The 26,051-nt window shown below is 45.8% G+C and overlaps 1 protein-coding gene across 10 annotated transcripts in view; it reads left to right on the top strand.

The window, feature by feature from the left end:
• The window catches only part of MAP3K4 (mitogen-activated protein kinase kinase kinase 4), a 113,711-nt gene that overhangs the window by 85,792 nt on the left and 1,868 nt on the right, over window positions 1-26,051 (top strand). For 2 of the 10 annotated variants that reach the window (XM_047857815.1, XM_047857818.1), the window contains exons 11-26: window positions 535-684; window positions 3,189-3,350; window positions 3,811-3,944; window positions 4,618-4,696; window positions 5,408-5,486; window positions 8,937-9,033; window positions 9,826-9,963; window positions 13,098-13,198; window positions 13,822-13,902; window positions 16,888-17,079; window positions 18,079-18,149; window positions 19,129-19,245; window positions 20,129-20,288; window positions 22,470-22,592; window positions 23,467-23,573; window positions 25,437-25,616. In XM_047857815.1, the coding sequence (XP_047713771.1) occupies window positions 535-684; window positions 3,189-3,350; window positions 3,811-3,944; window positions 4,618-4,696; window positions 5,408-5,486; window positions 8,937-9,033; window positions 9,826-9,963; window positions 13,098-13,198; window positions 13,822-13,902; window positions 16,888-17,079; window positions 18,079-18,149; window positions 19,129-19,245; window positions 20,129-20,288; window positions 22,470-22,592; window positions 23,467-23,573; window positions 25,437-25,616 (1,971 nt within the window). Of the gene's footprint in view, window positions 1-534; window positions 685-3,188; window positions 3,351-3,810; window positions 3,945-4,617; window positions 4,697-5,407; window positions 5,487-8,936; window positions 9,034-9,825; window positions 9,964-13,097; window positions 13,199-13,821; window positions 13,903-16,887; window positions 17,080-18,078; window positions 18,150-19,128; window positions 19,247-19,337; window positions 20,289-22,469; window positions 22,593-23,466; window positions 23,574-25,436; window positions 25,617-26,051 lie in introns of those variants that run through there. The other 8 variants (XM_047857816.1, XM_047857819.1, XM_047857820.1 and 5 more) reach the window with 8 other exon arrangements.

Consider the following 26,051-nt stretch of genomic DNA (forward strand, 5'->3'; position numbering starts at 1 on the left):
AGAATGACCTTCATAACACGCGGCTATGATCACATCACACCTCTATGCGAAATACTGCAGTGACCCACTGTCACTGAAAGAAAAAACTAAAGAAGTCTCAATTAGCTGTTTGTCTGTTTCATGGAAAGCCACTCAGGTCACTTTCTTTTATTCCTGCATTTTCCAGCGTTATGTACTGCTCCAGCACGTGTACACACACACACATACACACACACACACACACACACACACACACACACACACGCACACACAGACACACAGACTGCTGCAGGAGTATTGAGTTACTTGTGGTTCTAGGCTGTTCAAGGCATCGTGCCCACACAGTTCCGTGGGATTCTTCACTATTGTGTGGAAGACTTTAGACGTAGGGCCCACTGCCAGGCGTAGCTCTGCTTGAAAACTGCTTTCTGATCCGGTGGTTCCTGGCCTGGTGGCTCTGTGAGGTTGGCATTGTTTTTGGACGAGGGGTTCACCTGGAATGGGAAACCGTTAAGTGGGTCTGTTTTTAAGCCCGGTGCTTGATTTTCCTCCCAGGTGGATAATCTTTTACTAGTTGTCATGCAGTCTGCCCATCTCACAATTCAGAGGAAGGCCTTCCAGCAGTCCATCGAGGGACTCATGACTCTGCACCAGGAGCAGACATCCAGTCAGCCGCTCATCGCCAAGGCTTTGCAGCAGCTAAAGGTATTTTGGTGCCACCCCAACCTTAGCTGCCGCCTCTCCCTCCCCTGCCGCCTCTCTCTCCCGCCCCCACTGCCTCTCCCTCCCCTGCCTCCCCCTGCCTCGTCTCCCTCACCTGCCACCTCTACCTCAGCTATTTGACTGATGTTCCGTGGTAATGCTGTGGAAGAGTCCGGGTGTGACAGTGTAATGCCACGCGGGGAATCTGAAGTCCGACATTGTCCTCTCCGTTCTCCCTCTTCACAATACACATTTTCCCACACTTCAACTAAAAATTTCCCACATCTTTCTTGGAGTCGTAGAACGTTGGGATTGGACAGGATAGAAGTCTGAACAGTTACGTGATTTCTTAATGGCACGTGGTGGGTTAGCAGCCAAGTTGATACTGGAATTTATGTCTCTTTATTTCTAATCCAGCTTCCTTTCTTCTTTAGCAATTACCAGTGTTTGCTAGAGGTACTCCAGATCAGTAATGTGTAATCTTTTTTTTTTTTTTTTAATTTTTTTTTTTTTCAACGTTTACTTATTTTGGGGACAGAGAGAGACAGAGCATGAATGGGGGAGGGGCAGAGAGAGAGGGAGACACAGAATCGGAAACAGGCTCCAGGCTCTGAGCCATCAGCCCAGAGCCTGACGCGGGGCTCGAACTCACAGACCGCGAGATCGTGACCTGGCTGAAGTCGGTCGCTTAACCGACTGTGCCACCCAGGCGCCCCTCAGTAATGTGTAATCTAAAAGAAGCCTTGTTTATACCTTGCTTTAGCAGATACTTCAGCCAAATGAAATACAGCCGAGAAAGCAGTTGTAGACAGGCGTCAGGCCTTCCACGTCCAGGGCAAGCCAGAGCCTCACCTTCTCCCAGGATTTCCTGTTTTCACCACTTCTGCCTTGTACCCCAGTCATCAGCCGTGGTCTGATCCACACTGTTCCACAGGCCATCAGTTATGCCTTCTTAGTCACATCAGGGCTTGACTGCTTGAAGAAGCAGCACTTCTTGAAATCAGAAGTAATTTGATAAACATTTGTTTTTCTTCTGTCAGTCTGATTTGTCTTATTTACCTGGAAACACATTCTCTCATCATTTGCCTTCCCACTCCAGTAGCAGGGCAAGAGACTTTGTCTTTGAGTCCATGAACTCTGGAGAGTGTAAAATTATATAAGATAGTGATGATTCTTGAGCCTAAGGGATTTATGGCCTTCAGGACCTGAACTGCCACACTGAAGTCCTGAGGAGGGAGGTATTAGAACCTCGTAGCATCTGGGAATTGCCACCACGGAGGCATTTCAGCTTATAGGATTACCGAAGATACAAACTGGGAAGGAACATTGCTCTGGATCAGGGGAACCGGAGTGCTCACCACATATCAAATAGTCTGATTTGGCTGGATCTTGGTGGACACAGTGGAAAGTTAGGGGAGATAAAGCTGGTAAAATTAGATGGACAAAAGGCTGTTGAGAGATTTTGGATTTTATTTTTTTCTAGGCCTCAGGGAGTTGTTGAAGATTTAGGAAGAGCATTTTGAAGCAGTATGTAGGGGGAGCGCCCCGTGGAGACCATGTGTACATGCCTGCGTTTCAGGGGCGGGGTGGGGGTCCAGCTTGGAGCGGCTGTCGTCCTGCCTGCGGAGACAATGAAGTGCCAGCGGGGACAGGGCTTTTCAGCTTCAGCAGTATTCACATTTTTGGTCAAGAATTCTTTGTTTTGGGGCAGTTGCCCTGTTTTGTAGGATATTTAGCAGCATCTCTGGTTTCTACACACTAGATACCAATAGATTTCACACCCCATCTCCCCAAATTGTGACAACCAAAATAGACATTGCCAGTGTCCCCTTGGCACAAGGTGGGTGAAATCAGCCCTAGCTGAGAACCCCCAGGCTGCTAGCAAGTAGCAGCAGGGAGATGAGAAGGACAATACAGGGTGCACATGTTGGATTGAAACCACACTTACACTTCAGCAACCGCCCCGGGGGGGAAAAGCAGCTGGTGGTTGATGTGCAAAATATGAAGAGGAAAGCGTCTGTTCAGAGACCAAATAGTAATTAGGCATTCTCTTTAAGTTTATTTATTTAGAGTGAGAGAGAGAGCAGTGGAGAGGCAGAGACAGAGAGGGAGAGACAAAGAATCCCCAGCAGGCTCCACACCATCAATGAAGAGCCCGATGTGGGGCTCAGACTCACAAACCCTGAGATCATGACCCGAGCCAAAACCAAGAGTCTTGATGCTTAACTGACTGAGCCACCCAGGCGCCCCTAGACATTATCGTTTTAAATGGATTTATTTTTCCTCTTGGATTTCATAAGATGTTAAAGAAGACCTAATACAAATGATGAATACAAACATGAAAATAAGTAAATAAATATCCTTTATTTTTGAATAACTAGAATAAATACGGCTAAAATATATTGCAGTGGTTAACGTCTGTGATGACGAAAGGAGTCTTCCTCTAAAATGCAGTAGGTGTTAGGTGATTGCTTGGTTTGTATTCATTATGCTTTGGGCCTCTTCAGAATGACGCGCTAGAGCTTTGCAACAGAATAAGCGATGCCATCGACCGAGTGGACCACATGTTCACTTCCGAATTTGATGCGGAGGTTGACGAATCTGAGTCTGTTACGCTGCAGCAGTACTACCGCGAGGCGATGATTCAGGGGTACAACTTTGGTTTCGAGGTAGGTACAGAGTAAGAGGAGAAGCACAGTGTAGCTTTGCAGTTGCTCCGTAACGCACTCACGTCAGACTATTGATGGTGATCACGGCTTCGTCAGGCACGACTCATCGTACGCTGCTGAGTATCAGAAATGCTGGTTTCCTTTTAGACTGGCCAGTCGCTGCCCAGTTCTTATTTTGTGCTAACAGCTTTCTGCGTTCAAAACCTTCCGTGAGATGATTACTATCATGAAAGTACGTCTGTAATTTCAACTTACGAATAAAACATCGTGAAGCTGCACTTTAAGATACTATATTATCTGTAACTTTTTATGCTCTTAAAAATGTGTAAATTTTAATTAGACTTTGCTTTTTGTTTTTAGAAAAATGACATTTTAAACAGACATGGCATTTGTAGCGTTGAGATAGTTGTATAATCGTTATTTTCTTCTTCATTTTGATATGCACAAAATCTTCTTACAGTATCATAAAGAAGTTGTTCGTTTGATGTCTGGAGAGTTTAGACAGAAGATAGGAGACAAATATATAAGCTTTGCCCGGAAGTGGATGAACTATGTCCTAACTAAATGTGAGAGCGGTCGAGGTACAAGACCCAGGTAATGACCAAGGACATGTTTCCTGGAACTGCAAGTAACTCAGTACTCCGGTCTCTCCAGCAGAGACGAGAGAGAGAGAGAGAGAGAGAGCCAGCATGTGTATATGTGTTTGTGAGTGCGTGAGCATGTGTGAGTGTGAGTGTTGGAGCAGCCTGTGAAGCTGGAAGATGCAGGAATACAAGGGATATGGGATTGGTAATATTTCGTTTGCATATTGTATGTGAGATTTCTGAGCAGCTGACACAAAAAGGAGCATTTTGAACTCTTTGGCCATCAGGATTTTGCTTTGTTTTGTTTTTAAATGAGACTATTAACACAGCAGACTCCATAGTGCTTGGAAAGATTAAAAGCAAAATTTGTTCCATAATGAGTTAACTTCAGGGGAGTTCACTTTCTCCCTGGACAGGTCTTCCTGATTGCTAATTTTTTTCCCTCCCTCATGAAATTTAAGCCTGTTATTAATGTAAGTGGAAACAAATTGGTAACCAGTTCCTTTATGAAGAAGTTGTTTGTCCTTTTCTCACAAAACATGCTATAAATGTACTCATCCCCAAAAGGTATGTTTTTTCTTAGACCATAATTTTCCAGTCAGATTACATTTCAGTATTGTATAGAGTAAAACTGCTACAGTATTTTCTTGGTTTTGTGATTATTGAACTTTTTCATGTAACAGGTGGGCAACCCAAGGTTTTGATTTTCTACAAGCCATTGAACCTGCCTTTATTTCAGCTTTGCCAGAAGATGACTTCTTGGTATGGAATGTTCTAGAGTTTTGTTTTGTTTTCATTAAAGAAATGAATTGATTACTATTTCTGTGTATTTTTTATAGCTGTTCTTAAATATTATTTTCATAATTGTAACGATAATTCTAAAGTAAAAGCACTCTTAATAGCATAGGAAGAAATTCCGTGTTCTTTTCTTTTCATAACAATAGTGTCCAACTGGCTAAGTCCGTGGATAGCTGGGAAGCCTAGCACTTCTAAAATATTTGTCAGTTTCAGATTTTATGAATTGCTGACTTACTAGTTGCTGCTTTTTGGCAGTTTAACGAGGGACTAGCTGGTTCACACGAGCATGTGCCATTTGAGGGGGTAGTGCCAAATGCTGAATATTATCACTTTTATTCCAGTACATTCCATCAGTTCCAAAAGATGGTGTTCAGCATGTGAATTCATTCATTTTAGCCTCAAGTAGTAGAGATGTGCTTGTGCACATCATTGCACTATGGGGAGTTGAATGTGAATTTGTTTTTGTTCCTAAAAATAGAATTGTATGTATTATCATTATAAGTTATGTGCAATTTGTGTTTATGTTTATAGCTATTTTCTTTGAAACAAACTTTGAAAATCTTGACTAAGGGTAGCATGTTTCTTTTAAATATACTGAAAGGTTAATTTGTGTTACTTACTAATTGAGAGAATGTACATTCCCCTTCTTCTTTGCTATTTTCCTCGGGTTTCCAGAGTCTTCAAGCCTTGATGAATGAATGCATTGGCCATGTGATAGGAAAGCCGCACAGTCCTGTTACAGGTTTGTACCTTGGTAAGATGGCAGTTAGAACATTTCCCCTAGAACCTCCTGGTCTGGGCAAGCGCATCGTCTTGTAATTGTGGCCGTTTACCCGGTGTAGAGAAGTTCTTTAACGGTATTCCGGAAAACGACAGTGAAAGTTACAGGAATGAGGTGTGTCTGTGGAGAAGACCATAGTCCTTCCAAATCCAGCAGGAAGATTAAAATGCCAGCACACGGCATTCACTGCCTGCCAGCAGTCTTAACTACACATTTTAGTTCATTATTTTTTGCACACCAACACTTTATTCTCCCCCTTAAAATCTCTTCTTCTGGGAAGGAAAGACTTGGAGACAGTTGTCCGTTAAGGAGCAAGGAAGGGCCTTTCCTGCTGGAGGGGGGCAAGTGTAATTGTTCCCCTTTTCACAGCTGAGACGGTACCTGTGTCCCCACTAACATAGTAAATTCTTATTTGATTTTACTTAAAAAGACAAAAACACAAGTTATGCTATGATGTACTTCAATTAGAGTTTTCAATTATAGTTAATATTACAGTCTTATGGAGTATGTTGAAACTTTACAACAAAGTATGTATCAGAAAAAGGCCGTGCCTTACCCCATTCTTGAGATAGTAACTAAAAGCAAAACTCTATTTATATGCAATAAACATCCAAAAATGAAAATTTAGTAATTTTAAAAGTTTAAATTACACAAAATAAAATAATTCATAAATGGTAAATTTCTCGAGCGGGAGGAACTATATCTTAAAGGGTATTTGCTAGCTATAGAAAAGTTAGTTCACTGGGTTTTAATGCTTGGTTCCTTGATCTTTAAAATTCTCTCAGGGGGCACCTGGGTGTCTCAGTCAGTTAAACATCGACTCTTGATTTTGGTACAAGTCATGATCTCACGGTTTGTGAGTCCAAGCCCTGCACTGGGCTCTGCTCTGACAGCACGGAGCCTGCTTGGGATTCTCTCTCCCTCCCTGTCGGCCCCTCCCCTGTTTACGCACTCTCTGTCTCTCAAAAATAAATAAATACTTAAAAAACAGTTCACTCAGTTTATACCTGCTTTTCTCCCGAGGCTGTTATGAAAGTCACCATTTACAAAACTCTTTGAACATTTTATATAATGTTACAATTTTATAGTGTTCTGTATTCTTATCAAATTTTTGATTAATCATATTATCCTAAAACCTTTGATTTTCTGATCTAAAATATTTCACTAAGAATACATCATTAATAATTCAGTAAAAATCACTTCTTTAAAGTTTTTCCTACGTGAGGAATCATTTCCATGGTGGCAAAGTTACAATGTAGGAAGAGTATATAGAGAAATGTAGAAAATGTACATGCAGAAAAAATTTCAAGGTAGAAGAATATTGCAAAAGAAAAAAAAGCAATCCTCCTATGGTTGCTAGGTAATCACGGCTAACGTGCGATCCATCACTAATTACTCACATGCCTCTCTGCAAACTGCTGGTGGGACAGTGGGTCAGCAGTGCCATCTGTGGGCTGGAGGTGCCCCTTGTCCCCTCGGCCATGTGGCTTGCTGGGAACAGCACTGGCCGAGTCAGATCGTCTGACATCCTGCTGACCCGGGGCCGCTCATCCAACATCACAGAGGCTCCTCTGCAAATGCTTACAACTGGATGCTAATGAGGCTTCAGTAAAGGTCATGAGAGCTGTAAACTGTAGTGTCCTGTGAGCGGCAGCCGTCCGCATCTCGTTTTGTGCCCTTCCCTTACGAGGGCAGTTAATGAATGGAGAGCACACCAGCTGTCGTTCCGTTATGTACCGTCTTCTCTCCCTGTGCTCTGTGCTCGTAGCCACTGAGCACGGCCTGGTGTGTGGCCTCCCCTCGGTTCCATGTGCTCAGGGAGCTGCACGGGCGCGTTCTGCTGTGTGTGGCTCTGCTCCTGTAATCACACAAGCGTGGATAGGGTCGTTCGCTTCACTGTATAAAAGCTGGATCACATTGGATAGTAATCTCTTGGTTTTCTTATCTGACAATCGTAGAAATTCCTTCCTGTCAATAGGAATGGATCCGGTTCATTCTCTTTAGTGGCTTCGTTTTGTCCATGATGGGGGTATTGCAATTTTTTTGCACCATTTCCTTGGGGACATTTGTTTTGTTCGTTTTTGCCCTGAAAAACATCTCTCTAGTAACATTGCCAGTGAAATTAGAGCATCTATTTTCCTTTTATTGGCTGTTCGGATTTTCTTTTCAATAAAATACCACAGTTTCTCAGCAGTTGGTCATATATACTCTTAAATGTTCTGTTTTGTGATGAGGAACATAAAACTTGGGGACATGTGTTTTAGCAGCAGGTATTTCTTTTATACCTTTATGAGGAAAGTGTGTAGCAGTTTCTGACTCAGAAGTTCCCAGTACGTTTGCTGAATTAAAGATACCACCAATTAAAGACATCACCATCTTCTCCAAGGCATTTTTATTGTTTTGTTTCTTTTTATCTTTGTTACAATTGGAGTTTTTTTATTTACTACTGTAATTGTTGAGATAATGAGCCAGAGACACAAATTGCTTGACTTTTTTCTTAACAATTGCTTGATTTTTATTTTGCAAGTTTTCCCTTCAGATCTCTCCGTTTGGGGGACTTCTGCTGTCTTTCCTGTGTAATGTTAAAAAGAAACCAAAACCATGAAGAAGGAAGTGTTTCCACTTAGGACAAAGCATATACGGAGTGAATAAAACACGTGGAGTAAAATTATTCACATAAAAAGAAAATAGGACATTTACAAAATTAAGGAGAGTTAAAATGGAGTCAGAAGTAAGGGGACAACATGTCAGGGTGAAATAGACAATTTAATACATGTGCAACACTAGCTCTGTCTAGTTACAGGGAAAGGACAATTATCAGCGTTTTTGTAATCATGAGGTAAGGTTATCCCTTTAAATTTTTATTGTAAATTTTATCCAGTTTTTGCCAGACTATTTAAACAAAGAAGAGAAGAAAATGTGTTCTGAACAAAAGAATAACCTGTTTAAACTGTGCCTGGCCCCCCTCATTCTAGATTTAAAAGAACTAAATAAAACTCCACGTACTCAGGAAAATGACAGCGACCCTCCCTGACTCAGAGCCTGTTGAGGCGTCAGCATGGACCAGAATCTTTCAAAAAGTGTAGCCAGCAGGAAGAGCCCTTTCTCACTGGAGCTGCCACGGTGCGGTCTCTAACATGGGCCACGTTGTTTGTTCTGCATCCGTTGTGTACTTTTTCTCTGGGATGTTAAGAAATGTTTTCAATGGCTAAAAGTTTGTGTGATGTAACTTTTACTAACTTTTAAAAAGCGATGTTTTCCCCAATATGAGTATAGGTATAGTACGATTTTCTTACTCATGTAATGGATTTATTTTGGTCACCAGCAAAATTAAGGCCCATCCCGTTTGTGCTAAGTTGTCTGGTTCGGCATCTTCTGTCCACCCCTTTAACACTTTGCATTTGTCTCCGTTGTCACTGGCAGCCATCCATCGGAACAGTCCCCGTCCCGTGAAGGTGCCGCGATGCCACAGTGACCCTCCTAACCCACATCTGATTATCCCGACTCCAGAGGGATTCAGGTATTTGGTGCTCAGCTAGTCATTTGCTTTATGACTCCTCTGACGTGCATGCTCACTGTCTGGGCTCCTGGGTGCTTGCTCTGTAACTACGAATCCTTTCCGTGTCCTCCTTCAGCCTTTTTTAAAAGCTCTTCGTTGCCTTATCTCGAAATACACCACAGTGCCTTAGCTGCAAGAGAAAAAGACATGCAAGTTTACAAGACTTGTTCCTTTCAAGATAACTTAGTGTCTCTGCTTATTTATAACTTCAGGCTGCTAAATGCTGACCGGCTTTGGAATAATTCTTTTTCTTTTCTCTGAAAATGACCTCAGGAAATCAAATGTGAGTGTGCATAGCATAATAAGCATTTGAAAAACCATCCTAAACGTCAGTTTAGAAGTGGAGAAACAATTGGAATGATCTTTTCAGTCTTGACTTTTATGCGTGTTACGTAACCTCAAAGCAACTTAAGTACTACCGTGAGTTCTGGAACTCTCGTACCAAGTCTTTCCCTCGAATGTGGTGGCATTTCTGCATCTTGAGGGAGTGAGCATTTTCTCTCCCCTGTAGGATCACTTTTTAAAAGTTAATTTTATTTGACAGTATTTGCTAGGAGAAGACCACAATTACTTTTCAAAATCATGAGTTTTTTTTCTTCTTCATACTTAGACCTGAATCTCAAAGAAAACTTTGCATTTTATATTTTTAAATATTTTTCCCTTCCTCACCCTATTTTATTTCTAACTGAAAACGATTCAAGAGTCCGTTCCCTTTCCTCATCTGTGTTCCTGAAGCTTCTCTTCTCGTGCCAGCACTCGGAGCGTGCCTTCAGACGCGCGGAGCCACGGCGGCCCTGCTGCTGCCGTCACTGTGGCCGCCGCCGGCCGGCCCGGTCCCTCCGGCAGCGACGCTGTGCCGCCCAAACCCATCAGCGGTGCCCATGACACCAGGTAGTCACCCTGCACTGGCTCCACGTCCCCTGGGTCCCCCTCGTGTGCACGTCCGCAGTGGCCTCGGCTTTGGGATTCGCCCGTGGGGTGTCCCCACTCAAAGGCTCTCACACCCAGCAGCACGAGGAGACAGTGTGCCCGATCGGTATTTCTTTGGAGCTACACATTAACCAAAATGACCAGTAACAAGTCCTCTGGGAGAGTATCGGACAAGAGAACCTAGTTCCCACCGAAGGGGACAGGAGAATCTGGGCCAGTAGCGCCTTTCCTGAGGGGTCCCGCCCCATAGTGGTTCAGAGATGGCATCTAGTTAGTACCCTCAGGTGGGGATTTGTTGTTGAGGAGGGTCACTTTCCTAACCCGCTTTCCTCATTTATATAATCGTTGACTAGAAGTAGCGTCTAAGAGTGGAAAAGTGAGTTCGTGAGGTTGGTATCTTCTACGGAGAAAAGCGTCCTTTCTGGAGAGAGCTGTCAGACAGCTGGCGAGCTCCGGAAAACGGAGGTCTCCCGCATGAAGTCTCTGCACCCGTTCTAGTCGTTCTGACACAGGATTTCAGCCAAGTCTCCTACACTTAGTGGAGAAAAGCCATTCAGTCACTCTTCATTACACCCCTCTGTCTGGCAGAGGGGACACACAGTCTCTGTGCTCGTCTTCGGACACACATGGCGATAGAGTCAAACTCCAGGGGTTGAGGGTAATCAATCCAATCAAAACAGACAAAACTGTAAAGAAACTCGGTGCTCGTAAGAGATACGAGTAGGTCATTGGCAGAAAGATGACGTACAGTTTTAGAATCTAAGACACACCAACTTGTTTTTAGACGTACTTTATAGAAGTCTAAAGTTTCTGCAGTTCCATTGTTCTCCTTCATTAAAATAACAGATGCTCCTAATTTGTAGTGATAAACATCTATCACCTAAAAAATTCCACATACTTTACAGCTTAAGCTGTCAACTAAAACAATTTAACAGTTAACCGTAAGCGGACTCCCCTTCACCTTCTTCATTTATGTTTAGAGCGCTGCGGGGCAGACCTTTACAGATACTGTTCTTGAAGCAATGTTTCTTATACAAGCGTCACAAGGGGGTTAATGGAAGCGACTTGCCCCTCAGTGCAGACTCCAGAACACTCCAGCAGGGCGGTGGTGCTGGCTCCCATGCCTGCTGCGTCCGCATCCTCACAACATTCCTGCAGGACTGCAGAGGGGAGGGGGGAGGAGCGCCCCAGTTCTCGAGGGTCATGAAGTCTGGCTGAAGGCATCTGTGAGTGCCAGTGGTACGCTGAGCGGATGTTACTAGTCTGAAGGCCAAGTACGTGTGGTTGGCCTTCCTGTGCGTTGTCTTAGGCTTTTTCAGCATGTTACGAGCAGCGTCTCGTAAGTGTTCTTCATTTTCCCGATGATTCTGGACACGCAGGGATTTCCCTGCCGTCACAGTGTGCCGTCTCGAGGCCACTGTTTCCGGAGGGTGAGGCTGTTGCGACTCTCTGGCGGCGTACGTGTGACCGTGGGCAGAGGGCAGCAAGGCCGACCTGCGCCTGCCCAGTTCGGCTGACGGGAACTTGCGGGGCGGACCCCGGGGTGGCCGGCGGCTGCGCAGCCGCGGTGTGTACAGCCCTGGGTTGGCGAGTGCGCTGTGGGGAAGTCTCGCGAGGCTGGCACTTCCGGGGCCGCAGGACCGCCCCAGCCTCACAGCGTGCAGCCACCACCCCCTGTCTCAGAGACGGTCTGGGTTCCTGCCCCGGGAGTTGTCGCTGTGCCCCAGGGCATCCCGGAAGTGTTTTGATTTGGCTTGGTTTGTCTTGGGGAACAGGCTGGGCTTACAGTTACCTGACGTGTTGATAAAACTTCCCTGCGCTGTTCTCGTTGGAACTGGCTCCTAGCGGTCTGCGAGACCGATGGTTAATTTTTCAGGGCTTTGGCAAGCCGGCCGTCCCGCCGCTGAAACTGGGAGTCCACAGCGGGTAGTGAGACGTTCACCGGCACGCTACCTCATTTAAGGGTATTTTTTTGCCTTTTGCCCTAGCAAAGATCTCTGAGGGTGTGGAATCGGCTGATTTCATGTCTGGGAAATCAGGAACAGAGGGGTGTTGAGTGACGTGTCCTTGGTTTAGGAGTCGTGTGTTTCTTTACTTCAGCATCAGTGCTGTTCCCGGGAGATGGTGTCAGGACTCTCTGATGAGCTACATGGCACAGAGGATGCTCCCCCCACTCTTCAGACTTACAAGTGTTACATGGATTTGAGAGTTTAGGGAAATAAAAAAGCATTGCCTACAGCGTCATTTGTGAACACGTGTTCAGCAGACCACGTCGCCTTAAATCCATTCAGCATATCATGAAAAAGGGCATAAATGCTACCATACTTCATAACATCATTCGTGTACAAAATACTAAACTTGTTAATAAACTAATGCCATATTTAGTGTGGATTATTTGAATTACAGTTTTAACACTGCCCTTATTTAATTCTGGGCTTTACTCTTTTTGGATTCATTCTGGATTTCTAAACACACTTCACTTTATTCTGGAAAAGCAGCAAATTAACCTTGTTCTTTCCGTGCTAAGCTTCCTGCTGTCTTGCACCTTTGCTTGGCTACTGCTTAAAAAGTCACTAGGTGTTTCCTTCCATTTTCTTATTAGGAGGTTTGAAATCTTTGAATCATGTAATAATTTTACATTTTAAATGGAATTAAGCCCATAAATATATAGTATGATCATAATTTTAAATATTAGCCAGTTTGACTAATAATTTTTATCCATCCTGGGCTGAAATGATGGAGCTTTCTACACAAGTCAATAGCACTTCAATAAATACTGTTTTGGTTTTATTTTTGCTGTTTTTAACTTAAAACAGTGTAACGCAGTCAGGTTCTCATGTGTCAGCAGTGGAGGATAAAAATCCGACTGACTTCCCAGCTCCAGGAAGGGTTTCTCAGTAGCAGCACTGTTGTTCCGGGTGCATAATTCGTTATCTGGGGCCGTCCTTTGCATTATCCTCTACTTGCTAGATGCCAGTGTCCCCAGCGGGAGAAATTACCCCTAGTTGAGAATCACCGCTCTAGAAGAATCTCACGGAGCTTTCACTTGCAGTTCCATTGAATTGACAGCTGAATTTTTAAAAATACCGAAACAGGGGTTCCAGCGTCCCTGAGAACGACCGGCTGGCTTCCATAGCTGCGGAGTTACAGTTTCGGTCCTTGAGCCGCCACTCAAGCCCCACCGAGGAGCGCGATGGTGAGTGTGAGGCTTTGGCTGTGACCCCGACCGGCTGAATCCTCCGCCTCACTTCACCGGCTTCCACTGTCGGTGCCTTAGAAAGAAGTGAAGAGTAAGACAGAGGCAGCAGCACTCTCAGACATTTGATGTTCAGCATGCTGGCTTTTTAATATAGATGCCTTTTTTAGCTGTATTTGCACTTTCTAAGTCTACTTTTGTTGACTTTTTAAACATCATGATCTCTGATACTTTAATTGCCAAGCACTCTCATCCGCTTAAAAAAACAAACTGACACTGTGTGTGTTAATGGTATGCTGAGGTTTTATTGCCAGGCAGGGCCTCTTGAGGTGTTGGGGGCGGGGGGTGTCCCTAAACAATCTAATGTCTGCTCAGTATTCCGTTGTCTGTTACTTATGGAAAGTTCACGTAAAGTCATGTAAAGTCAGCTTCTTCGTTTGGTACACTTTTCTAGAATTGATTATAGAGACAGCTTCTCATACTCACCTCAACTAGAAATTACCAGAAAGGACGGGTTGATGGTAACTAATCATTGCCACTCACCACTTCAGTCTTGCTCTCAATTACATCAGCTGCGTCTGTGTCGTAAATCTTAACTTGTGTGAAAAACATACTTCCTGCAGAACCAGCATATCCAAAAGGTGATTCAAGTGGGTCAGCTCGAAGAAGTTGGGAACTTCGGACACTTATCAGCCAGACTAAGGGTAAGAGAGAGAATGTTGAACTTAAAACGTTTAAGCATCGAGTGAGTAGTCTCAGCTAAAACATGCGTTAGCTTTTGAATTACTAGACCTTCTACATTAATATTTAGTGATTTCTTTTAGACCTGTGACATCACTTTCTTGTGTGTAGCATGTTTGTATACATTTCCTATTTCTTCTAATAAATTATAAGCTCCTTTGGATCCGGAACGTGTTCTATGCATCTTTGTATTCTTTAAGCATACATGTGATGGTTAATTCTATGTGTCACCTTGAGTGGGCCCTTGGCATAATTCTTTGTAGGTGACAGGAATATAATTAATATTTGTGAAATGAGTAACTGTTCCTATCTTATGCTAAGCGATAAAGTTTCTGAGAAGCCAGATAGTTTGGTGAACGTGATAACTGACAGAGCTAGGACCACCGTGCGTACAGTGCTGTCTCCGAGTCCAGTACTCTTACCTCTCAGCGCCCCGTGGAAGTATGTTGCCCACCAAAGCCGAGAATAGTTGGGGCCGGGGGCGGGGGGGATTCATGGAGGAGTGAGGCTGGAGCTGGCTTTTAAAGAAAAAACAGGTTTAGTTCATGCTCTGTCTCTCTCTGTCCCAAAAATAAATAAACGTTGAAAAAAAAAAAAAACTTAAAAAAAAAAAAGAAAAAACAGGTTTGCCTCAAGCCAGGGGGCAAAGTACAGAATAAAAAACACATCTGGAGGCCCAGTGTCTAAAGAATATAGCAGCTGTATGGGGCAGTGTAGCTGGAAATAGAAATGATCTTGAAGGTGTTGGGGGAAGTCAGACCATGGCCGGTCTTCAATGACGGATGAAGGCCTTACCCAGGGACGGCGGGCAGCCCTTGCAGCCTCCTGAGCTGCCGGTGTGTTTGGCGAGTGGGAAGGAGGAGTGAGGAAGACACCGGCGTGGAGCGAGCTGCTGGCCTGGAGTGGGGAGGAAATGGGGAGATGGTCACACATCAGGCTAAGGTGGGATTTTAAAAAAAGGAAATGACCCTGATGCAGTCTTTGCCAGGCCTGGGGCAGGTGCGGTGCGTTTGGAGGGTTTGGAGCAGGAGATCCACAGGCTTGAGCCTGGGAGACAGGCAAGAGGGTGTCTCCACTGGCTCTCACATAATCACTGGTTCCCATGCTTACCGGGTGTTTGTGACGATTTTCAAAACAAATACTTTGTGGTCAAGAGAACTTGGGAACTGTTGGGAGACTTACAGTTCACATTCACAGAGATGGAGAAATCTTGAGAAGTTCTTACTGTAAAAAAAAAAAAAAAACCCTTTCCCGGAAATATTTGACCATGGAGTCCATGGCCTCGTAGCTGTGAAGTCTCGTTCAGAGCCCAGTAGACTTGATGTGTCATTTACTGAGGTAGAGGAAACAGCGATTCATGTTTTAAAGAAACGGTTGTAGTGAGAAACTACAGTTAGAACATGATGCACCTTTGGGAATTTCTCTTCTCGGCGTTAACCTCAGAGCCGTCCTGGTCCTCTCTTTGCTGGCCAGAAATTCAGGCTCTTACATAGCTAGGATATGGTATGAGGGCTGCTGTAATGGGTCCACGAATGAAGCAGTGCTTTTCACGTTGGGGGTTGTGACACATCGGTTAGGAGGGTCGGAAAGTCAGCATTTAAAAAATCAGGATGTCTCCTGATAGTCACACATACCTATTTACATTTCTTAAGGCAAGAAAGATACAGCTTGTACTTGTGAGCCGTGTTTATCTTATGTATAACATAATATTATCCTTTTCCCAGTTTTCTCTATCTCTGTAGGAAATAAAATTACTCCAATTACAATTGTAATTAATATGGATAATCAAGATTATATAGAACCAATGCTACTAAAGAAATACAATGTAAAAAAAATTTAAAAAATAGGATGGAGTCTGTTTCACTGTTTTATGAAACTGTTTTATGTTTTATGTTGTTTAGATACCTGTGTGTGTAAAAGTTACTTCTCACTGTCCTTCATAATCAAATAAGTTGGAGAACTAGAGATGTAGAGACAGATGAAAAAATAAGGAATAGGAACAATAGTAGCTGAATCTTACTGAGTATTGCTGTGTCTCAGGCACAAGGCTTAGCGCTTTACATGTGTGATTTCATTAAATACTCACAATAGCTCTGGACTCAAGATATTTTACTCCCATTTCACAGATTAGGAATTGTATATATAAAGACGTCAGTTAACTTGCCCATTGTCAGACATGTGGAATATGGCGAGGCTGGGGCTTTATCCCAGGCATTCTGGTTCCAGAGCCTTTGCTCTGGACTTTTTCTGGAGAAGGGATGACTGACTTCCCTTCTCATCAGAGATGCTTGCTAGAAAGGTGTGGAACTTCAGCGGAGCTGTGAGGGGTGAGGTTACTCCCTAGGCACTGTGGCGGGAAACAGGCATTTCGGGCAGGCAGGAAAGTGGGAACATAGGCTTGCGAGTGGGGAACGGCTTGCCGTGTTCTAGGAGTGTGTTCAGTTTGGCTTGTCTGGGACCTGTGGTAGGAGAATAGAAGGAGACTACTTGTAAAAGTGAACTGGGAAAGGTAAACTGGGTCCAAATTCCACACGGCCTCGAATCCTGTGGGAAAGACTTGGATTTTTGGTAAACAGGTTGTTGAGAACCATGAAATAAATTTAAGTAGGAAAGGAACATGATCAAACTTTACATGCTAGTTAGACAGATCTGGCCAACAAGAGTGGATTGGAGACAGGAGAGGCTGGAGGCAGGTGGGAGGTTGCTAAGCCACAGCCTGGGGGGAAGAAGGCACCCGCTGTGCCTGACTAGCCTGTGTTTTATGTATGTACCTGTGCGGGGTGGGGGGGGGGTGGGGGGCAGTGCCGGGAGCTCTTGGACACACCTGCTCGTTTGTGCCTTGCCGTGCGGCAGTGGTCACGTGCAGTGCTCTTTTTCTGTGATTATTTGCCGGACATCGACTCACCGCTAGTGACTGGGGACTCCTGTGTTTGTGATTCTCTCTGCAGACACTGCTTCCAAACAAGGACCCATAGAGGCTATCCAGAAGTCGGTCCGATTGTTCGAAGAAAAGAGGTATCGAGAAATGAGGAGAAAGAATATCATTGGTCAAGTTTGTGATACCCCTAAATCTTATGATAATGTTATGCACGTAGGCTTGAGGAAGGTGACCTTCAAGTGGCAAAGAGGAAACAAAATTGGTAAGGAAACTGAGGAACGTGACACAAAGGTCGCCTCTCTTAGAAATGGCAATCATTGCACGTCTTTCGGTTCAAGCCGTTTCTCTCATAGACGTGGCAGGTCTTTTGCAGAGGGTTCTGGTTTTTTGTTTGTGCAAATGTCATATATCTGTGAGATGTGTTCTAAGAGCAATATGAGAGGAGATTTTGGATTTTTAAGTGGCTCATTAAACCGACTGGTTTTGCTCGATAACTCCAGAAGTTGCCAGTTAGCCATTTGTTCCAGTTGATATTCTTACGATCGTGTTCCCTCAAGAACATTACCGAAGAGAGACTGGATGCAAATAGAGACAGTCTTTCCTAAAACATTGCCTATTAATTCATTTCCAGGTGAAATAACTCATGGGAGATTGTGTGACGGAAGGAGCCTGATGATGTTTCAGATCCTTCCCTCTTTTAAATGCATCTATGTATGGAATGTTTAGGTCTGATGAGGCAGACGCAGTTGGAATATAGGACTCTGGGAGCCTCCGGGACCCTGAAGTTTCCGTAGAGCTATCCATAGGCGCAGGAAACACTGGAAACAATGAAGTGCTGTAGAAATGTTATCAATTACTGTTACCAGTCTTAGCCATATATGCCCTTAGTTTAATGTCCCCAAAGGTACGTTGGTGCAGTATCCACTCCTGCACACAGGCTCACTCCTGGCTACTCCCTGTGCCCCACCCTGACCCTGACCTCCTGAAGGGTCATAAGGGCTCAGAGTGTGCACCTCTGTACCTCTTCTGGGGTTTGCCAAAGTCACTTCTCTTTATAGGTATTTACAGGTAAGGCACAGTGAAGAGATGGCTTTTGGTTATTGGGGGACATTCAGAAACATTCTGGGTCTTGTGATAGTAGACTCTAGGTAAGGTAGGTGTCTGAATATAGATCCAGAATTCAAAAGAATATTGTACATCGGAGTGACTTAAAATGACCTAGCTTTGGTGACTGAGAGCAGTGTGTTTGTTCTGTTCACAGGGGAGGGGCAGTACGGGAAGGTCTACACCTGCATCAGTGTCGACACTGGCGAATTGATGGCTATGAAGGAGGTGAGTGGTCTGGCCTTCCCGGAGGCCCTTCTGTTTGGAGCCTCTCTGTGAGACAGAGATTTGGTAAAGCAGCTCGTTTGTGAGGCCTTCTTAGCGCACAGAGCCAACTCGGGTGCCTCCGTGTTGGCGTCGTCTGGGCAGATACACCGAGACGGCAGAGTAACGGGGTGTCCGACTCCAGTGCGGGTCCCGGTGAGGCTGCTAAGACCGGTGCACACGTGGTTCTGCCCCCACGCAGGGATGCTCGGGGCCGTACCGGGGAGGCAGGCAGAGTTAGCCGAAGACCCAGAGCACGGTGACAACGGTAGCGTCTTGGCGGGGAGTCGGGGGAGGAGACCTCTGCGATCTGCTTCAGAAACAGCTGCAGCTAGGGTGGGGGGGAGCCGGGAAAAGCCGAGGAGGCCCGTCAGGGAAACGGATACCGTTGTCGCTCGTGAGGAGACGCTTCGGGACTCCTAAGGGCAGAGGAGCCCGTGGAGGACGAGTGTGGGGCTGCCGCGGCCGTTCGTGTGGGCGCAACAGCCCCCCGCGCAGCCCCCGGGCCTCCCTTTCGCAGCTCCCGGGGCATTTCGTGTCTTCCCCGCGTGGCTCTTCCCCGCCCTGCTTCTTCAACCTCATTGTCACTTGGCCGGAAGCTTCCTGAGGGCAGAATCCTCTCTCATCTCTGCCTTTCCAGAACCTAGACAGCTGTGATCGCTTACTGACTGTCTAGTGGTTTTGTGAGTTCGGTCTGCACTTCGGAGTGTGATCCCGTGAGCAGGTTGCTCACTCATCAGTATCGTAAAGCAGGCGCATTTTATTCGCGTGGCCCGACAAAGGAAAGAGAGACTCAAAATCGAGTCACAAAGCCACTGACCGTAGTCCCGTGGGTCTGGATGGTACAAACGTCAGGAGACGGCCTCCCGGCCCCCGCGTTCAAAAGGTGTCTTGTCCTGGTTTGTGGCAGGACTGACGCTAATCGACGGTTTTCTTTTCACAGATTCGATTTCAACCTAACGACCATAAAACTATCAAGGAGACTGCAGACGAATTGAAAATCTTTGAGGGCATCAAACACCCCAATCTGGTTCGGTATTTTGGTGTGGAGCTGCATAGAGTAAGCCAACTTTGGTCACACGGTTTTGTGTGAGGAATCAGTTAAGGGCACAGGTGGAGTCCTGTTCTACATCACAGGTCTTCTCATTTCAGAGCACAGTAACTTTGCCTAATTATCAGGAAATCTCCATGAGTTACATCATTTCTGCCTTCTCTCTGAAACTAGAGGAGTTCTTCCTAAAATGTAAGTTGTAGACTGTAGTCATTAACCCGACATTATAAAGCACTGAAACCCATCCTGCCAGTCAGAAGATTCTTCCAACGTGCCCCTTACACAGCGCGTTACTTTTTCCCCCCGTTTTCACTGAACTGCTGTTGTGTGCGCTGTCGAGTAACGCTGATTTTCCTTTTACACGTGTGTAAGGGCCCATTGTGAAATGAGAACGTTACAGCCTCAAATTCGTTTCCCCCCTTGTGTTTGGAAGTAAACGCTTGGAGGGAAAGAGGATAACTTGGAGCGTCCCGGTGGAGTCTGAACTTCCGGGGGAAGTTGAACGGTGATTTTTAATGTTTTCCCAAACAGATTCGTGTCTGAAAAGGATGTGTTTCAGTACTTAATAATACATTCGTAGGGACAGCCCTGTTGGTCCCTGTCTGAGATTATATAGCAGACTTCGTTTCAGAGGTTTATGGACACTTACCACCTGTGATTTGGAGAAGACGTTCTTGTCCCAACCAGCTGTATAATTCCAGACAGAGGAGGCAGGCAGACACCTGTGTGCAGGAGCGAGAAATGACTGCTACAAGACAGATTCAGTGTCGAGGAGGACAAGTGTAGCCTACCGTTAGAAAGAAGATTCCTTTGGGGTGTGACCTGTGACGTTTTCCAGATTCTTCACTTAGCGTACGTGTGAACACGCGGCTGCATCTTCTTCCACCCGCAGGAAGAAATGTACATCTTCATGGAGTACTGTGACGAGGGGACATTAGAAGAGGTGTCGAGGCTGGGACTTCAGGAGCACGTCATCAGGCTGTATTCAAAGCAGATCACCGTTGCCATCAACGTCCTCCACGAGCACGGCATAGTTCACCGAGACATTAAAGGTAACCCCCTGGGACGCCTGCAGGGCTCAGTCGGTTCAGCGTCTGCCTCTTGATTTCGGCTCAGGTCATGATCTCACGGTTGGTGGGTTCCGCGCGGAGCCCGCTTGGGATTCTCTCTCTCTGCCCTCTTCTACATGCGGGCGCTTGCGCACGCTCTCTCGCTCGCTCGCTCTCCCTCTTGCTCTCAAACTAAACATTAAAACGAAGGTGATCCCCATACTCACCTGGCTGCCGGACACCAGACTCCTTGGTGCCCAGCACCAGAACGTGGCTGTTGCCAAGACACTCGTTCCCACTCCCACACATCACTTCTCCACAAAGAAGTACCCTTACTGGCAATATGCTTCCACAAGGAGCCCAGTATCGAGAGGCCATGTAGAACACTTGTCTCCACCCATGAGCCGATAAGTCTGCTCTTTGCGGGTCACACTCTTTTCAGTGAAGTCTGGTTTCTAAGAATAAAATTTGCGGGGCACCCGCAGGGCTCAGTCAGTGAAATGTCTGACTCTTGACTTTGGCTCGGGTCACGATCTCAGGGTTGATGGTTTCCAGCCCCACATCAGCCTCTGCACTGACCGCAAGGAGCCTGTTGGAGATTCTCGCACTCTCCCTCTCTCCCTGCTCTTTCCCTGCCTGTGCTCTCTCTCTTTTTCTTTCGAAATAAATAAACTTTCAAAAAAAAAAAAATGAAATTTGCTATTTTTATAGGCTGATTTAGCCAAGGTTGTGTATTTACTAGACGTTCACTGCTGGAGCTCTTTTCCCCGTGTCCGGACTCTTTGGTATTTCCATGTGGACCTCGTGAATGTGTGAAGGGACAGTGAGTCTGAAATGGAAGCCGTGTCCTGGGCGAGAACGTTTATTGACACCAACCTCCTCCAGTATAGAGTTCTGCCAATGACTGACTTGGTCACGCTGATTGATTTGAAGCGCTTTTGTTTTCTAGCGTGAGGGGAATGGTCCTGCTGGTCTCAGAACTGTCTCTTTGGCGTTTGCCCCTGGCCTTTGTATTTGGGAGCCTTTGAGGTAATTCAAGTGACGAATTACTGGTCTCCCATGGGTCCTCGAGTAAAGGACTCCACTCTGTCACACAGCCTGAGGCCAGCCTAAACACGTTCACTCTAGAATTGGCTGACTTCCAGCCGGGCCCTAGACCTGGGGCGGGGATGGATTACACCAGAACCTGGTTTGGTCTGGGTGTAAGAGTTGTCCACCCTCTCTGCAGTGGCTTGCCCTGAATCCCCAGTGTCCTCCAGTCTCGTTGCCTCCCCACCTGCCCGTCTGCCGACACCGCTGCTGGGGTCATTCTGAGCACTTGCTTAATTGGTTCTTTGTCAGGCCACGGCACTGCCTGTTTGCAATTGTTCTGTCTCTGACCCCTGTCACAAAATGGTACCTTCCTGTCGTCAGCACAGCCAGGGTCCTTGAATCAATCCATTCACTTGTGTCCTTGTGACATTTGTTATAACTCAGCACCGCCAGTGTGCACATGTGGGCCAGCTCCAGAGTCGTGAAGTTAGCGCTGTCGAGTCCGCTATGGGGACAGCGTACCCTGGGAGCACTGGGGCGCTGAGGACTCCCTGTTAGATGTCAGCTCATTGTGTGGCTGCTTATCTAACGCAAGTGGCTCCGTCATGCTTTTTGAGGAAGGTGCCACAGGACGCACGGTACCGGAGAGATCGTGGAGCCTCGAGCTGCCCAGAGCCGGGAGCATAAGCCCGGACTCCAGCTGGGGTACCCGAGGCACGTTGCTTGTAGACACAGAAGCAGGCGGCAGAGCGTTCTCTTCAGGGAGAGGGTGACGTCCGCCCAGGGCGGCCTCGGTCGGCCTACGGGGCAGCGGTGCGTGTGCCGGGCCTTCCGTCCGCGCCCACTGTTTTCGGGGACCCACAGCACAAGCATTTGCGCCATATACACAGCTCCTTTTTGTCTCTGGGTTTTTAGTGTCAGAGTTTGTGTGTGTGTTTCACTTCAGAACCTATCGGTCAAAGCTGTTTGTACGGATATTAAAATTGCTTTGTATTAACATTTGTGCACAAGGCTTAAGAGTCTTTCTGTGATTATCTTTGTAAGTGGAGTTTTATGAAGCTTTGTGTAATTCGGTTGGTGAAGCAAGTCCCTGGGAGTTCTGGTTACCGTGCAAGCTTAAATGCACCTGCGTGCCCTTCTTCTTCCGGTTAGGGGCCAACATCTTCCTCACCTCGTCTGGACTCATCAAGCTCGGGGATTTTGGATGCTCCGTAAAGCTTAAAAACAATGCACAGACCATGCCGGGCGAAGTGAATAGCACCCTGGGGACTGCAGGTAGGGACTGGCCCGATCGGGCTTTTCGAAGGCGACTCATTACAGTGCGCTTGCCGTCTGGGCTTTCCATCACCCCTATTGTCAGCTTGACCCGGGAACAGGGAGGAGGGTTTCTAAACACCTTTTCCCCCAGAGTGAGAGGCAGGAGGAAAGTTCTCCTTCTCTTCCCCGGAATACTATCGTTTGTTGTTCACCTGGGGGATGTTTAAATGATTCCAGCCCAAACTCAGCCGTATGTATATTAAACACGATGGCATGGGCTGGTTTGTTTTTTTTCTTTTCGAACATAACCTCTTGATTGTCCAGCACCTGTGACCGTTTCATGTCTGCCTAAAGCAGACAGGCAGTTTGGAGCATTATCGGCCCTTCTAAAGGAAAAGGAGAGGGCAGGCACACCCAGGAGTAAGTGAATGTCTTCACACACGGGGACGTGCTACCCACACAGCCACGCCCACACCTGGCCTGCTCCTCACCACGGTCCACTCTTTTGTCCCCTTTAAGAGGGACATGCAGAAAGGGTAATTAATTTGTTTCGACTGTTCAGTGGCGTAAAGCTTTTCATCCTCTTTTGTAGTGCAGGTTTCACGTTTTTAATGTGAATACAGTTTATCTGAAGATTTGCCATTCAAAAATCGTCCTTTAGATAGTAATTCAGCCTCTTAAAATGTTCACTCAGAAAACTGATTCGAGATGTCTATTGCTTTTGATATTTCCTATTACATAACTCAGAGAAAGATCTCCCTGCCTGCCCCCAGCAAATTAGTTGTTTCTTTTATGTGGAATATTAGACAATATTAATTCCATGGTTGGCTTGATTACTGTGTGCTACTGTGTTTATAACCTATTCCTATCCCCGTATCTGTGATTTTTAAAGCATACATGGCTCCAGAAGTCATCACTCGCGCAAAAGGAGAAGGCCACGGGCGTGCCGCTGACATCTGGAGTCTGGGGTGCGTCGTCATAGAGATGGTGACTGGCAAGGTAAGCGGGGTGCACACCTGGGGGCAAACCCCCGGGGGGCTCTGTACCCTGACAAGACTGGATGTGTGCGTGTATCATTTATTATCAATACCACGGACATATCTGCTAACTAGAGACCATGACTAAAGATTAAAAAATGTGACCTATCGGGGCACCTGGGTAGCTCAGTCGGTTAAGTGTCCGACTTCGGCTGAGGTCATGATCCCGTGGTTCATGGGTTCGAGCCCCGCATCGGGCTCTGTGCTGACAGCTCGGAGCCTGGAGCCTGCTTCAGATTCTGTGTCTCCTTCTCTCTCTACCCCTCCCCCACTTGTGCTCTGTCTCTCTCTCAAAAATAAACATTTAAAAAAAACTAAAAAAACGTGACCTGTCAAAAGATACAGTACTGTGAAGACGAGTGACAGACTAGGAACCAGATATTTATAAGATTTATAACTTGGAGCACTCTTACAAGGGAATAAAAAAAGTATGAAGCTGAAGTTAAAACACTGAGAAGCGAGGAGCTACAGAAAGAAGCAGGAAGCCAGAAACTTAGGTCCACTCGACAACTGGCATGTGAGGGCAACTTTATTCATAATTTGCCAGACTTGGAAGCAGCAACCAGGGTGTCTTTCAGTAAGTGAGTGGATGAGCAAACCGGAAATGCGGACCACGGAATGTTACGCAGCAACGAAAAGAGATGAGCTGTCAGAAGACGACTTGGTGGAACCGTGAAAAGCATGCGACCACATGAAAGAAGCTAATCTGAAAACACCACATATGTATAGTGTGATTCCAGCACGTGACATTCCAGGAGAGGCAAACCGTAGAGGCGGCAGAAGGATCAGTGGTTGCCAAGGGCTGTGGGAAAGGGAGGGAGGGGGGAATAGATCGAGCACGAGGAGTTTTAGGGCAATGAGGCTGTTCTGTAGGACTGGGTATCTGCAAAGTCTAAAAACTTATCTTTTGGGGGGCGCCTGGGTGTCTCAGTTGGTTAAGCATCTGCCTTCGGCTCAGGTCGTGATCTCACAGTACGTGAGTTGAGCCCCGCGTCGGGCTCTGTGCTGACAGCTCAGAGCCGAGTCCACTTTGGATCCTCTGTCCTCCTCTCTCTGCGCCTCCCCCGCCTCACATATTCTCTCACTGTCTTTCAAAGATAAATGAGCACTAAAAAAAGTTTAAAAGTTTATTAAAAAACTTTGTTTTTTGATGAAAATACTACTAAACGAGGCAAATGTATAAAGGTACCATTGTGTGTGTGTGTGTGTGTGCGCGTGCACATGCAGCAGCATTTTTGTAAAGCAGAAGATGTTACAAACCTCTTGTGCTATTAGTAGGAAACTGTATTATACCTTGCGGCCTCTGAATGAAATAGCATTTTATTGTTATGTTTTATGATATATAAAATAACCAGAGCTTCGCACTAATAGAATTTCATGTTCACTATTCAATAAGGTAGTGTAGTAATTCCCTATAAGATAACTGTTGAATTTTATGTTTTCTTGACATATTTACATCATTTTATGTGTTACATTTTTTATCGTATGATGTGGCTTCTAGGTAATGCTGGGCTAACAGAACATCCACACGGGGTCGGCAGCCTACGCTGACCACCTGGTTTTGTAAATAAGGTTTTATTGGCATTCAGTCACACCCATTCATTTATACACCTTCCGTGGCTGCTGTCACCCCACAGTGGGAGAACTGAGGAGTTGTGGTAGAGGTCACGTGGTCCGCAAGCCTAAAATATTTACTGTTTGGCTCTGTAGCTAAAAGTTCGCCTACTTCTGACATGTATTAATATTGAGGTCTGAAAAGACTTGAAAGTTTCATTTTTTTTTTTAAGGCCATGTAGTATTAAAACCTGTTTTTTCCCTCTTTTAGAGGCCTTGGCATGAATATGAACACAACTTCCAGATTATGTATAAAGTGGGCATGGGGCACAAGCCACCGATCCCTGAAAGACTAAGCCCGGAAGGAAAGGACTTCCTTTCTCACTGCCTTGAAAGTGAGCCCCGGATGAGGTGGACGGCCAGCCAGCTCCTCGACCACGCCTTCGTCAAGGTTGGGCAGATCGCTGAACAGTGTTTTTCATGTTTCAGTGTTTGAGTTCTGCTTATGTCTGGCACTGAAGGAATTTGGGAACTTAGATATAAAATCCCTATATCTGGAATGGAAAGGAGGTCAACGTATTATGCCAAGGGGTTTTGTATGTTATTTTGGGGGGATAAGTGTTCATTGAGGCCCTCTGCTTGATCCATCCGGGTGTGTTTGCAGTGCACTTGAGGCTGTTACGTGGAATTTTTAATGGAACTGGCCGAACGACCCTGTTTCTACTCTGGAGAGTGCGTAGGCTGCTTGAGTACAGGGTTAGTAATGACTAAATTCTAGGAGGTAGAGATGGAGTTAGTGATGACTACATTCCAGGAGAGTAGAGACCGGGTTAGTAATGACTCAAATCTGCTAGGAGAGTAGAGACGGGGTTAGTAATGACTGAGT

This window comes from Prionailurus viverrinus, chromosome B2 (genome assembly GCF_022837055.1).
Source record: "Prionailurus viverrinus isolate Anna chromosome B2, UM_Priviv_1.0, whole genome shotgun sequence".
Classification (NCBI taxonomy): domain Eukaryota; kingdom Metazoa; phylum Chordata; class Mammalia; order Carnivora; family Felidae; genus Prionailurus; species Prionailurus viverrinus.